Source organism: Osmerus eperlanus, chromosome 13 (genome assembly GCF_963692335.1).
Source record: "Osmerus eperlanus chromosome 13, fOsmEpe2.1, whole genome shotgun sequence".
In the NCBI taxonomy this organism is placed as follows: Eukaryota; Metazoa; Chordata; class Actinopteri; order Osmeriformes; family Osmeridae; genus Osmerus; species Osmerus eperlanus.
Genome location: NC_085030.1, coordinates 15805002 through 15818577, shown reverse-complemented (window position 1 = coordinate 15818577; position 13576 = coordinate 15805002). Strand labels below are relative to the sequence as shown.

General features: G+C 46.9%; 1 protein-coding gene across 14 annotated transcripts in view; it reads left to right on the top strand.

Annotated features, from left to right (window-relative positions):
• Nucleotides 1-13576, top strand: part of prom1a (prominin 1a) — a 44254-nt gene continuing 30678 nt past the window's right edge. For 7 of the 14 annotated variants that reach the window (XM_062475819.1, XM_062475813.1, XM_062475812.1 and 4 more), the window contains exons 1-2: nt 1-544; nt 13341-13399. In XM_062475819.1, coding sequence (XP_062331803.1) covers nt 319-544; nt 13341-13399 — 285 coding nt within the window. In that variant the 5' untranslated portion in view covers nt 1-318. The remainder of the gene's footprint in view (nt 545-13340; nt 13400-13576) is intronic. The other 7 variants (XM_062475820.1, XM_062475814.1, XM_062475811.1 and 4 more) reach the window with 1 other exon arrangement.

Below are 13576 nucleotides of genomic sequence, written 5' to 3'. Positions count from 1 at the left end.
TCCTCGCACAGATGCTGCGCGAGCCAAGTCGACACTCCGTGTTATCTTGCAGGAGGAGACCGTGTAGAGGACCGGAGGGAAGAAGCGCCTGTCTTGCGTCCTTCTGAGGAGCCACTGACCGTGGGAATGATGATTATCACGAATTCTTCAGCAGGCAGCAGGACTTAACCTGTAGTCCATCCATTTTGGCACTGCTTTCGTCCCCCGCATTTCCTCTTATTTCCTTGCCTCTGTAGACATAAGAAACTAGCGATTTTTTCTATATATCTCCCCAGTAATCTGCGTTTCCCGTTTACTTTAAGCTTTGCACTTGACGCGATGTGGAAACCCGGTCTCATTCTCCTCTTTTGCGGACTAACGTCCTGCGAACTCCTGCAAGAAACGGAGCCCCGTAAACATCCAACGTCGGAAAAGTTGGATTTTGGTTATGTCCCCTCGGGAGTTTACGAGACCATGGCCTATTACGAACCGGGAGTAATAGGGATACTGTTCCACATGGTGCACGCGTTCCTTTACGTTGTGCAGCCCAACCCTTTCCCTGAAGGTAAGCAACGAGTCGTTAGTGCAATCTCGGTCTGAACCGGAACGTAGCTGTCCCAAATGTTTTCTTGTTGCTATAACGATTTGAGACATAATTAGGCATGGAGTGCCACTATTACAGAGTACATAAATGTTATTTGTGACATGTTTTAGGTCTTGGAACAGTCGCCATGTTAAAATGCATTTCGTTGCAGATATTTTAAATAAGATTCAGATGGATTTCACAGTCCACTGAATGCAACAACAGCAGTGCATGTCTGCTATATTAGTTGCAAGTTCATAAACCTGTCTAGAAAGAGGTTGCTAGTTTCTTTCGCCTGTGGTTGAACAGTGTCCGAATTTCAAAGAAGCACCCTCGCTGACTATCATGTGGCCACTGGTCGGTCACTTAACAGACAACCGGTGCTCCAGAAAACGTCATCCACCAATGTGGACCGAGAGGGATTACCGATTACTGATTGGAGCTGGTTCGGCATTTAATGCAATTAAGGCTAACCTTCTCCAAACAAAAATACGGTGTGCCTAAAGTAGAAGGAGAACTAGGCCTATTGGTTCAGTCATCATCAATATGTCTGTGTTCATAGTCAATTGAAAAAAACCTACAGATTACAGTGGCTACTAGGGTCACCTTGCTAATTAGGTAATCCCATAATCCGGAGGGCCATATGGTACCGCGGTTTTATTTTCCAGTTTGTCAAAAGCTTCCTTGTCATACGAAGTTCTCATAATGTTCGGTCAATGGAGTTTCAAGAGTTTGTTTCATCAAACAGTTAGCCTACAATTACATGTCAGATGCAATCTACCAGACTGATGTAGGCTATAGCCAATCCTAAAATTAATCACTGAGCACACTGGAAGTGTTCCTATAAACATTGAATTCAATACCCCAATCACATCAACATGATTTAGCGTGCATGACTAATTTGGTATTTAAACATTCGGGCATGGTTGATCATGATTAGAGTTCGGGTCATGATAAAGGGAAATTCTAATTACATCGGTTCTGTCTTTACATTGTGTTTCCCCACAACACGCTGAGTGACAGCCATATGCCAATTAATTAATGAACCAATAAAACTCAAGCATGGAGATTTAGAATGATAATCCAGCAATCTGTCAGACCCGTTTTGATTGGCGTAGAAAGGCTCGGGAGAAACCTTGTTGGACCGGCACAGTCGTGCAGGGTTGAAACTCAGTGCATCAATATCGATTGGGTCTCATATTGTCTGTCATACAGGCCAGTTAGTGTGTATGATTAGAGAAGATCATGGGTGATGCCTGTCCACTCATGCTGAGTCACACATAACAAGGTTAAAATAGGATACGTATTAGGCTATATTAACGTTTTTATTGGTGTTAGTCTATGTTTTCTTCTTCCGAGAGGCTGGGAAATAGCATTAGTATGTTTGTCAGTTAGATTTTTTTGTAATTTATTTATTTGTCACCATAGATTGAATTGTGCATTGCAACTTTTCTTTCAAAGGAAAAAGTGGGAGATTCTGGAGTATGGGTGACGTCATCAGAACGTAAATGATCTATCCTACAGGCGGCACATTCTCAGTAGCATTAAAAAAATTCTCTGTAGCATTATGAAGCTGTCAGTGTAAGGCTAGGCGGATTATGCTAACCACAGTAATGCGCGTCCTTGTTGAAAAGTCCTCAGTGACAAATTGAAGGTTTTCTCATTTGTGTCTCGATTTTCCACGTCTGTTTGCCTTCCCAGCTTCCTCCGAAACTGTGACAGGTGTAATATTGATTTGGCAGCCCGCCTGGAACCAGCCACAAGGTTAAGGACATAGAACCGTTTCCAGAGAAACAGCAGCAGACATCATAGTGGATGTATTTTGATGTCAAACATTGCCCTACATACTATCTAATGCGCTAACGCTCTATGATGGCGTGTGAACTAAGAGTTTGGAGGCTATGTAGCAGTTTTAGCAGACCAATTTTTCAGTGTGCTAGAGGTCCTTTGAGGGGTCAACTGTTAGGATCTAAGCTAAGTAATGAGGACTTGTTTTTCAGCCTAGTTTGCTAGCAGTCTATCTGCCGTTCATAGACACTGGTCAGACAACAGGCCAGTCTTTAAGTACACTCAGCAAAATACAAACTGACTGCTCACAGAAAAAAAACAAGAAACGAAAACAGCCTGCTCTTTCAACATTGCCTCAAACCATGCCATTTGCCTTTCGGGATAACTATTTAAAGGCAGATTGGAATCTGGTTTCCGTCCATGTTAGTAAGCAAGAGGTTGCCTTTTGAGTCAGAGGCTTTTCAATCTGCCTTTAACCAAGACTGGATGACCGATATACTGTACAGTACACTTGTCAAATATAACGTCCTTAAATTCAGTCTATTTCACTAGCTAAGTAATGCATTAAAGGCCTTTTACAAGCCATTACAGATTGTAGATGTCATCCAACCACAATTTTGTACAATAGCGTCCATTAGCCTACTCGGTTTTTACAAGCTCACTGTGAACTATGCATTACAGGCCTGTAAAGGCTGCTAGAGACGACTGAGCTGTTCTGCAGTGCTGAAGACGTCTTCCTGCCATGGTTGTACCAAGGGAGTCAGATGGCTGAGCGGTTAGGGAGTTGGGCTATTAATCAGAAGGTTGTTGGTTCGATTCCTGGCCGTGCAGAAAAAATGACGTGTCCATGGGCAAGGCACTTCACCCTACTTGCCTCGGGGAGAATGTCCCTGTACTTACTGTAAGTCGCTCTGGATAAGAGCGTCTGCTAAATGACTAAATGTAAGGCCTGTCTGGAAGACTGCCGGTCAACACCACATGTTTTGGCGTAACGGAACTACAGAGCATCCAACAAAACTGGATGGAAGTGGGTGTGAGACTGGCTATAGCTCGGTGGTAAAGAGAAGAGGTCACAGGTTCAAATCCGCCTCCCTGTGCTGTATGTCGCTTTGGATGAAAGCACTAAATTAATTTGGACAGTGTGCTAAATGAATACATTAGTTTACTTTTACATTTAAACCTGCTTTCATGCCCAGGCTCAAAGCAGCACAATATCTGGAAGATTTTCATATGTGGCACGGTTTCTCTGGTCCTTACTGTCACACACTGTCACGTCAGGGTGGTGACTGTGAAGCCCGTAGCGTAATAATACCCCAGGTCATCCATGAGCATAGAATTACCCTCACTCCCCACCCCCATACCTCTCCACACACACACAAACACACACATGTACACACGTACACACAGACACACCACATAGACACACATAACACACACCACACAAACATACACAGACCACACACATAAACGCACACACACACATAACCCAATACCATATGAACGCCTGGAGCAAAGTGTCACTCTGTCACAAAGCTAAGTAGGCCTCGACATTCTCCCTGTCAGGGTGGTGCTGTTTTCGTACATATGTACATATTCCATAACGTGTGCTGGGCCTGTTGTGTGATACATGTGGCTCGCGTCACCTCTCAGATTCAACTGAAAATACCGTGAAGGTACCTTCCAGACTGCTGTGAAGCTGATCTGCATCGTTATGTAAAACTGAGCAGGAATAAATCAGTTGTTTTCTGTAATTGTTTCTGGCCTGTAATTATGTGCTCGGCCCCTGTCAGTTCCACACCATTGATCTCGTAATGAAACGCAGGAAGAAAAGATTTATGTGGTTGTTTTAAGCCACTTTGAGCCTTTTTCTTTTAAAAGTGAATGCTGTTGGGTGTGTGAGGCATGACAACATTAATTCATACTCGACGACTGGACAGCTGGTTCCAGTTTGCCACCTGATATCTCTAAGAGACGATGTACGCATCAACAAGCCCTTTAGAGACCATCAGAGACTTACAGGTCTACTGCAGTGCTGAAGATGTCTGTCTAGAAGACTGCTGGTCACCACAAGATATTTTGGCAAAACCAACAACAAAACAATGTCCAAGAGCATCCAACAACATTCGGCTTGTCTGGCACATTTTGCAGTGGCTCAATGGCAAGGCTTAGTCTAAATGGTGACTCATAACATTTATTATTCTTTTATTGAGCTCTTAGATCGTAAAATTTGGGATGAACACTATGTTCTTTGTGCGCACCACAGATAAAGCCAGGTTGCTTATGAGTTTCGTTAGTGAAAGTCAAAAAACATGTCTCACAAACACATTCACTTCTAACGAGGCCTCACAACCTCTCTAAGCAGCTTTAAGGCAGAGTACGTCTCCACTGGGCTGTATCGTTAACAACATCCCAGTCATTTCTTGCACAACTTAAGCCAGCGCAAGAGAATTCGAGATTAACACTCTCAGACAGGCTGATGCACAGCCTTTTTTCAAACCCCCAGCGAGAGGGGGTTTGCTTCTGCGTAGCGCTCCACATCAGTGCGGTATTACAGGAGACGAGACGGAACCCCTGACGGTGTATCGTTCCCCAGAGGGGAAGATCGCCCCTGATGAAAGAAGTGCTTATCTTTGGAGAAGCTACATTCTTTCGCACCGGTCTGGAAGGGATTTCACCAAAGAGCCAAGACAAAGAGCTCAACTCAGGCAGCGCTGAGAGACTCTTAATTGCCCCCTGGAATATGTGTTGCGTAACACTCTACCCTCCTTCCCCCTTCCTCTCCCCCCCCCTCCCTCCCCAACGATCTGAATGACCACTCACTCAGTCTCCCGATCCCATGCGTTGAAGCATGCTCTTTAAAGGAGGGCACACACATTGATTAAATGACACAGAAAAGGCATTTCCTGAAACCCTGATCCAAGAGGCAAGTGCTGGATCTCATCAAGCCTGCCTTTTACTAAAGCACTGGAGTACTAGCAGAGCGCGGACGTTACACACGATAAGGGAAGTGGCATTAAGATAGCCGGCTCTTTCAGAAGGCTGAAGGTAATGCTATAAGGCCAGCTTTGACACCGGGTCTTTTCTACCAGAGCTGAAAGAGAGAGGGGATACATAGTATTAAACCTGCAGGGAGATAACATGGAGAACACCCATGAGGAACGAACACCACAGCTTCCAAAAATATATAAAACAAGGTTCACTACTGTAGGTTTGCAGACTAACGTGAACGAGAGCGGAACATGGATAGAGATGCGGTACGTGCACGCAAGGAGGAAGTGATGTAATCAAAGAACAAAACAGCTAACGTGTGGGAGAGGGAGAGAGAGAGAAAAAAGATATACAGAGAGAGAGAGAGAGACATAGATACACAGATATAGATACATAGAGTAAAGAGAGAGAGATCTGCCTCACCACAGAGGTCTGAGATGTCTCTTGTGGTGGTCATATGTGGGTCAGGGCTGGGAAGCCGGGTGCCCAGGCTAGCTCCTGGTGAACGGATGGCAAGTCATGCATCTCCCCCATCCTTCAGCTCCACTGGCTGGGCACCGCCGTGCCCCCTGGGGGCTGGCACGGGGGGGCGGCACGGGGGGCAGGGGGGGGTGTGTGTCTGCAGCTGTGCCCCAGCGAGGAGCCCCCCGCAGAGCTTCGCCGTGTTCCCCCCAGCCCCGGGACGTCTCCAGGCCCCTCGGAGCGGTCGCTGGGCGCTCGGGGGTGACGCCCAGGCTGTGGTGGCCTCAGTACGGGAGCGGGAGGGGGAGCAGGGCCTGGTCGGTTGTCCGGTGTCCGGTTGTAAAAAAGAAAAAAACACACTGATGATTTCCAGTGGGAAATTGGAAATGTGTCCAAAACAATTTTGTTTTGTTACCCAGGTGAGCTCTCCGGGTAAGAGGGTGTACCATTAAGGCTAATGTGCTTAATGCAGGGGCCTAGGTTCGAATCCGTCTCGGGCCACTTCCTGTATCCTTTCTTCCTGCCTCCCCCTGCCTCCGCCTTTCATGTCCCCCTGCCTCCCTGCCTCTGGGAGGCTGTGTGCAGACGGCCCAGCCTGTCTCAGGGACAGTCAGATTTAGCTCACGCCGAGGATCGGTCAGGCCTTCCGAGAGCTCGTGTGTCCGTCATCGCGGCTGCGCCCGCTCGGTGTTAGCCTCTCTAAGCTTGATCGGGGATTGTGTCTGGTGTGTCTCAGTACACGTCTGTGCTCTGTAGACAGAAGTAGCTTCATGATACTCATGAGGGAGTCAGGTGGCTGAGCGGGTAGGGAAGCGGGCTAGTAATCTGAAGGTTGCCAGTTCGATTCCCGGCCATGCCAAATGACGTTGTGTCCTTGGGCAAGGCACTTCACCCTACTTGCCTCAGGGGGAATGTCCCTGTACTTACTGTAAGTCGCTCTGGATAAGAGCGTCTGCTAAATGACTAAATGTAAATGTAAATGATACTTAGCTTGGCTTGGGAGTACGACACTGCAGACATAGCTAAGAAGGGGAATAATTAGATCACTTTCCTTCAAACGTTTTAACCCGTCACCAGCAGGGGTTAGGTTAACCACAGGTCAAGTTTATACTATTTGGACAAATGAATGTTAAGTTAATAAAACGTCTCCTCAAAGAGCATCAATACCTTCTTAAGCGTTGTTGGGTCTTTTGAACCTGTCCTGGTCTCTGGGGTGAGTCTCTGGGGTGAGTCTATGTGGTTTAGGCTGTAGGCCCATAAAGGTGTGTGGGCTTGTGTGTGTGTGTGTGTCAGTGTGACTGTGTGGTACAGTAGGGAACTGGACTGTGTGTGTTGGGGCTGTGCAGAGAGAGTGTGTTCACGGTGACTAAACCTCAAGCTGCCTTCTCTGTTGGTGATGGTCTCAGCTGTCTCACTAAGATCTCAGTTTGCCTCCAGTGCACACACACGTACACACCGCCTAGTCACATGACCACACACACACTCTCTCACCACCCCAGTATTTTTATCTGTTTAATAAAAACGTAACAAAACATATCCTCAAAGCGATTTTCTTCCTTCCCTATCAGTCCTCATGGTAACCTGTCTAATGGAGTCGGCTGGGTTATATTTTTTCGCTGTGGGTTATCATGGTCGTCTTTCCCAAAATACTTAATACCTTTTTTATTAAGACGCTGCTCTGGAAGCTCTTGAAAGAAGATAGCAATCCTCTCGCCTCCATCTTCCAGGCACTAAGACCAGTTTTGGCTGTGATCGTCACGAGGGATTCCTGTCTCCCTAGCAACCTGTGGTTAAAGGATGAGTGTTAACTTTCTCCTGTCTTTCTCAGGTCACACAGAGCAGAACATAATCTTTTTCTTTTCTTATACTCTGACCCACGGCTCGATATCTTCCCTGTGTCCTTGAATATCACATCAGCGTGTGACTGATTCGACAGTCTGTGTTTGTATAGCATAGTGGCGGTGTCTCGTTGATCCAGGATAGGTTTCTAGTTCATCGAACATTTAAAAAATGATCAAAAGCATAGAACTTGCGCACACGCCAGCACCGGTCAAAGCATTGGACCAGTTTTGCGACTCCTGTCTGCCATGTTAGCAGATAATTGGAGCCGCTTGCCAGGTATAGTGTTTACTGCAGTTTGGGCTCTGCTAGCTCGCTGATAGCTTTGTCATGAAGAACGCAGCCGCCCGTCTGTCCCGCTGCTGTCTGCTTTCTGCTGCGAGCGCAGAGGGACTGAGCGAGCGTGTCGTGAAAATGTACCTCGCAGATACGCAGTTTTTACAATCCTGTTATCCACGGGTGTCCTCCCAGACTGCAGAGGAGGGTTTAGCAGGGGTGAAATTAGTTTTATCGGTGCTGCTGGGAGTTTTATTTATTTATTTTTGGTAACTTAAACGTTTCCCCCACCCCCCTCTTCATTCAGTCTCAAGTCCCTATCTGTCACAGATGCTCCATATGTAAATACTGCTCCCAAAATGTTGCAGGATGCGTGGCCAGGCCTTGACATGCCAGATTCTCTCTCGCTCTTCCTCTCTCTCGCTCTCTATATATAAATTTAACTCCCCCTCTTTTGAGAGCATTTCTGTTTTCCTCCTCTCTCTCTCCTCAAACAAACACACTCAGACACTCTTTCTGCTACCATGTAAGTAATTGGGTTCGTTCTTGTCCTCAAACATTCATCCCTCGTTACAGTGTTGTCTCCTCTCTGGTACTGTAGTCTACTAACTTACACATCTCATCACTGCATGTCTCACTTCCTCCGCCCATGCTGGTGACCCGTGGCAGACATTTTGTGCCTTGCGCTACAGTTTCATTAGCGTGGCGAGCATTAATGCTATTAAGAATGTATATCCGAAGATTCTGTCTGCGAGGCTTAATCCTCCAAGACAATGTGCAGCTCTGCTGAGTGTTGCTAACTTGTATTATTTCTATCTCCCTGTGCGTAGGATCGAACATTCAGTCAAATCAATTAAACCACAGTGCTAATCGCTGTGTTTTACATGGGCACCCAGAGGGTTGCTGACAGGATTAACACTGCACTGTGGGTGGCAGGAGAGATCCTATCAGAACACAGCGACATGAAAGTCGCTCTCTCCTGGCTCGCGCCCTCCAGCTCTTGACGCCGTGTTGTCGTTTGTGGCGATCCGTAGTTTGGTGCATTCGATTTGAGGATCGCGATTTGGAGTGACGTACGGCTCCTTAGTTGTCAGATAACCCTTGGTCTAAATCAACGAGCATGCCCCTAACTAGCAGACTGATAAGGAGGAACAACAATGTGAAATGGCTTTCGGAAGTGAAATGTCGTCGAATGTCTTCGTTGGAGGCGTTGCCGGTGGCAACACTCAGACACTGTAACGATCCAAAGAGCCATACATCTCTCGGAAAGATCCAGCTTCTTGAAACTTCTTCAGAGAGAAACCCTGCAGAAATGAGACAGCTTCAGTCTGTATTGGATTCTTGGCGGTGTATTTGAAGGGGGGTTACCTCAGGGAAATCTCCCAGTGAAATATTTATCATGCCAGGTTCTCTTTGTCTTTCCTCTCCCTCCCTCTTTCTCTCTCTCTCTTTCTCTTCATCTCCACTCAAAAGCAGAGAGAAGAAGTCTTATCACCATGGCAGTTAAAATCATCAGTCTCTGGGTCTTACAGGGGGGTGGGGGCTAGCTGGCTTCCAGAGGTAGAGGGGGGGCTAACAGAGATAGCGTTACGGAGACAGAGAGACATATCGTGGGTTGGAAACCTAATCAGTGTGAATGCAGGAGTTTTCAGCGATGGACGGGGTATTAGACTCCTCTTGTCACTCAGCCCAGGCTTGGGTCCTGTCCACTGTCCTTTCTCTCCACTCGCTCTCTCTCTTTCTGTCCCGCTTCCTTTCACCCTTTTACCATTCACTCTCTCCCCCCTCTCTCTCTCTCTCTCTCTCTCTCTCTCTCTCTCCGCCTCTCTTTCTCTCTCCCTCTCTCTCTCTCTCTCTCCCTCTCTCCCTCTCTCTCTTTCTCTCTCCCCCTCTCTCCCTCTCTCTCTCTCTCTCTCTCTCTCCCCCCTCTCTCTCTTTCTTTCTCTCTCTCCCCCCCTCTCTCTCTCTCTCTCTCTCTCTCTCTCTCTCTCTCTCTTTCTCTCCCCCCCTCTCTCTCTCTCTCTCTCTCTCTCTCTTTCTCTCCCCTCTCATACAGTCGCTTTCTCTCTCCATCTCACTGTCATTTTCACTCTCTTTCTCTGTCGCTTGCACTTTCTCTCTCCCTCTCTCTCTCTCTCTCTCTCTCCCTCTCTCTCTCTCTCTCTCTCTCTCTCTCTCTCTCTCTCTCTCTCTCTCTCTCTCTCTCTCTCCCCCTCTCTCTCTCTCTCTCTCTCTCTCTCTCTCTCTTTCTCTCCTCTCTCATACAGTCGCTTTCTCTCTCCATTTCACTGTCATTTTCACTCTCTTTCTCTGTCGCTTGCACTTTCTCTCTCCCTCTCTCTCTCTCTCTCCCTCCCTCTCTCTCTCTCTCTCTCTCTCTCTCTCTCTTTCTCTCCTCTCTCATACAGTCGCTTTCTCTCTCCATCTCACTGTCATTTTCACTCTCTTTCTCTGTCACTTGCACTTTCTCTCTCCCTCTCTCCCTCTCTCCCTCTCTCTCTCTCTCTCTCTCTCTCTCCCTCTCTCTCTCTCTCTCTCTCTCTCTCTCTCTCTCTCTGTCTCTCTCTCTCTCTCTCTCTCTCCCTCTCTCGCTGTGCTTCCTGACAGTGCCTCATTATCACAAGCCTCCCCCTGGCACACATATTCACACACTCACTCATTCACAGACACACATTCCTCATCTCATTGTTCGACGGTAAGGGAAAAGACTAGCTTTACTGGAATGTCTTCACCTCCTCTCCTGAACCACCTTGTACCAGCAGATTTTAGCCTCAATAACCACACACCACTTACTGTAAGAGTATGTTGAAGATGCAGGGTTACATTTACATTTAGTCATTTAGCAGACGCTCTTATCCAGAGCGACTTACAGTAAGTACAGGGACATTCCTCCAAGGCAAGTAGGGTGAAGTGCCTTGCCCAAGGACACAACGTAATTTGGCACGGCTGGGAATCGAACTGGCAACCTTCAGATTACTAGCCCGACTCCCTCACCGCTCAGCCATCTGACACCCAGGGTTGTAGTTTGAAAGAGATACACGTACTGTAGAGCTTGGTTAAGACTAAGGGAGTGTGAGGAAGGGAACGACATCATTGTGGAAAGACAAGACCAGTTGTTGACACTCAGTTGAGGCAGCGCAGATTCACCAATCTGTGCCGTGAGACTTCAGTCCCTTCTTTTGAGAGATGCATCCTTCATGGTCTGAAATCCACACCTCACAGAACCCTTCCTCTCATCAACAGGTGGCTCCCACCCTAAATCTATCGGTTATGAATGTTGTAATAGGAGGTCACACGGATCATAGACGCTCTCCAGAACTAGAACAATGGAAGAGGACAGCTACTAGTATGTCTGTCCTAGATATCTCATCACTCTGGGTTTCATTAATGATGAAACAGGAGCTTGCTTGCAGTCCGGAAGGTTCCGTGAAGACCCCAGGTCTTGCTTCCTGCGTGCTGCAGTGATAGACACCCTTCTTTTGTTTACCGTTGCGCCGACGGGACTGTTTACATCCGCCAGGGGTAAGGGAATTCAAGCTCGCTGTTCAAACCAGGTCAGCTAGGTTTTCCAGAACCACAGCTCAAAGAGAGGTTGACGGGTAATAAGAAAAGCACAAAGTCAACAGTAGCCTGACCCCTGTCTGTCTCTTCTCTGTCAAGTCTCCAGTATCACTGTTACTACCGACCCCAAAACACAGCACAGCTGTTACCTCGACAGCAAGCCTCCTATTTTTAAGTCGCAGTGGATAAAAGCGTCTGCTGGTTGAATTAAATGTAAATGTGATGAGCGGTGTTGAAAGCCGTTTCGAAGGTTGCCAGGCTTGGTGATATTATGGGTAGATACTAACCGGACGATGACACGCCGTCCTTTCCGTGTGGGTAAAGTTAGACTGCCGAACAGATTCTTAGGAAACTGTCAGCGGAGAAAGATGGCCACAGTGCCCCATCGTACGGTTACTGAGGGAAAGGCCAGTGTGTGTTGGGACAGTGAAGTTAGCTTGGGCTAATCCCGTTAGCTGGCTAGCAGCAGGGGTATAGGCCCTGCTCTGTAGCGATCGTATCGACCCGGTGACAGGCCCTATACCCCTGCTGCTAGCCAGCTAACGGGATTAGCCCGAGCTAACTTCACTCTCCCAACACACACTGACCACAGTCATCATCGTCATGACGAGGGCAGGGGCAAGATACAACGCAGAACTTTTTCCGTCCAACCGCAGCTAGCTAGACTGGCTCCCAGATCAGGATTCAGGTTCTGAGTTGGTTGTAATAGTTTTCAGTATCGGCCAAAAAATATATTGATACGTTTAATAGTTTATTAAAAAGTTTTTGGTTGAACTGCCTACTCAGAGAGTATAGCAACTTTATATTGTTTTCTTCTCTAAGAATTATTCGGTTGGGTGAGCCTAACTATGCTCTTATTTCAAAGTAATTCAATGTCAAGACAAAGGTATTCCAGGAGACACATGATGATGGTGCTCATATTCTATGAGGAATAATTGGGTACAGGAGAGGCCTTAAGGGACGATCTCTTCACAAACTTCATCTTTTGAATAATAGATGTTTGTCTCAGCCCCCCCCCAAAAAGTTCCTGTCAATGATTATCTTCTCAGTGCTGTACGTCTATTTGACCACATTTCAGCCATTCTTTCCTGTGGAAGTCCTGCATTGTAACGAGATAACAGACACTTGTCTGCCTCTGTCTCTCTCTACCCCTGTCTCTATCTGCCTCTAATTTACCTCTCTACCTCATCTGCCTTTCCATGCTTCTCAGCGTCTCTCTCTACCTCTGCCTCTGTTTCCTTTTCTGCTTCTGTATGTCCCTCTTCTGCCTCATTTACCTCTGCCTCTCTTCTGCCTCTTTCTACCTTTCATCTGCCTCTCTGCCTGTCTGTCTGTCTGCCTCTCATCCTGGCGTCTGTCTGCCTGTCAGCAGTGTTGCACCGTCTGTCATCATCCAGAGCTGAGATATGAACACCTCTGCTGCAGGAGGAACGCTGCACGTCACACTGTCTACCTCTCGCTTCCATATGACACACACACACACATATACCAACACACACCTACACATACTCACTCAAGATGGAAGATGACGCTGTATTCCCTTCCATGTACCGTGTCACATAAATAACGTTACAGTCATAGCTGTGTTTGAACTGCTTCTACACCGAGTAGCTTTTCACGCCCTCTCCCGAGGAAATAGTTTATTGTAAGTTACAAAATAGACTTTTTACGTTGGTCTATACGGTACCAGAGCGTGGAATCTGCTGTGCTGTAATGTTTGTCACCAACCCACGATTTATTTTAGAGTCGAGCGGTTGTTCACAGTTGGAGTTGTGAACATCTGTGTGGTGCTGTGCTGTCTGGGTAGACTGAGGTGTTAGGAGATGTGTCTCACTCTGGGGTTGCTTCCTGTCTGTCGTTTCAGATCTCGTCGTCAAATTCGCCAAGGAAAGGTTTGGAGGCATCCAGTCAGAGTATCAGAAGGTAACAGTCTGTGTGTGTGTGATAGAGAGAGATAGTGTGTGTGAATGCCTGATAATGTGAATTTGTGCATTTTTACTCTCACTTTCTCACTGTATGCTATTCCTTTTACGGTATTTATGACATCGAAATGACGCATATTATCGAAGGTCTGGATTTGTCTGAAACGCATCTATATTC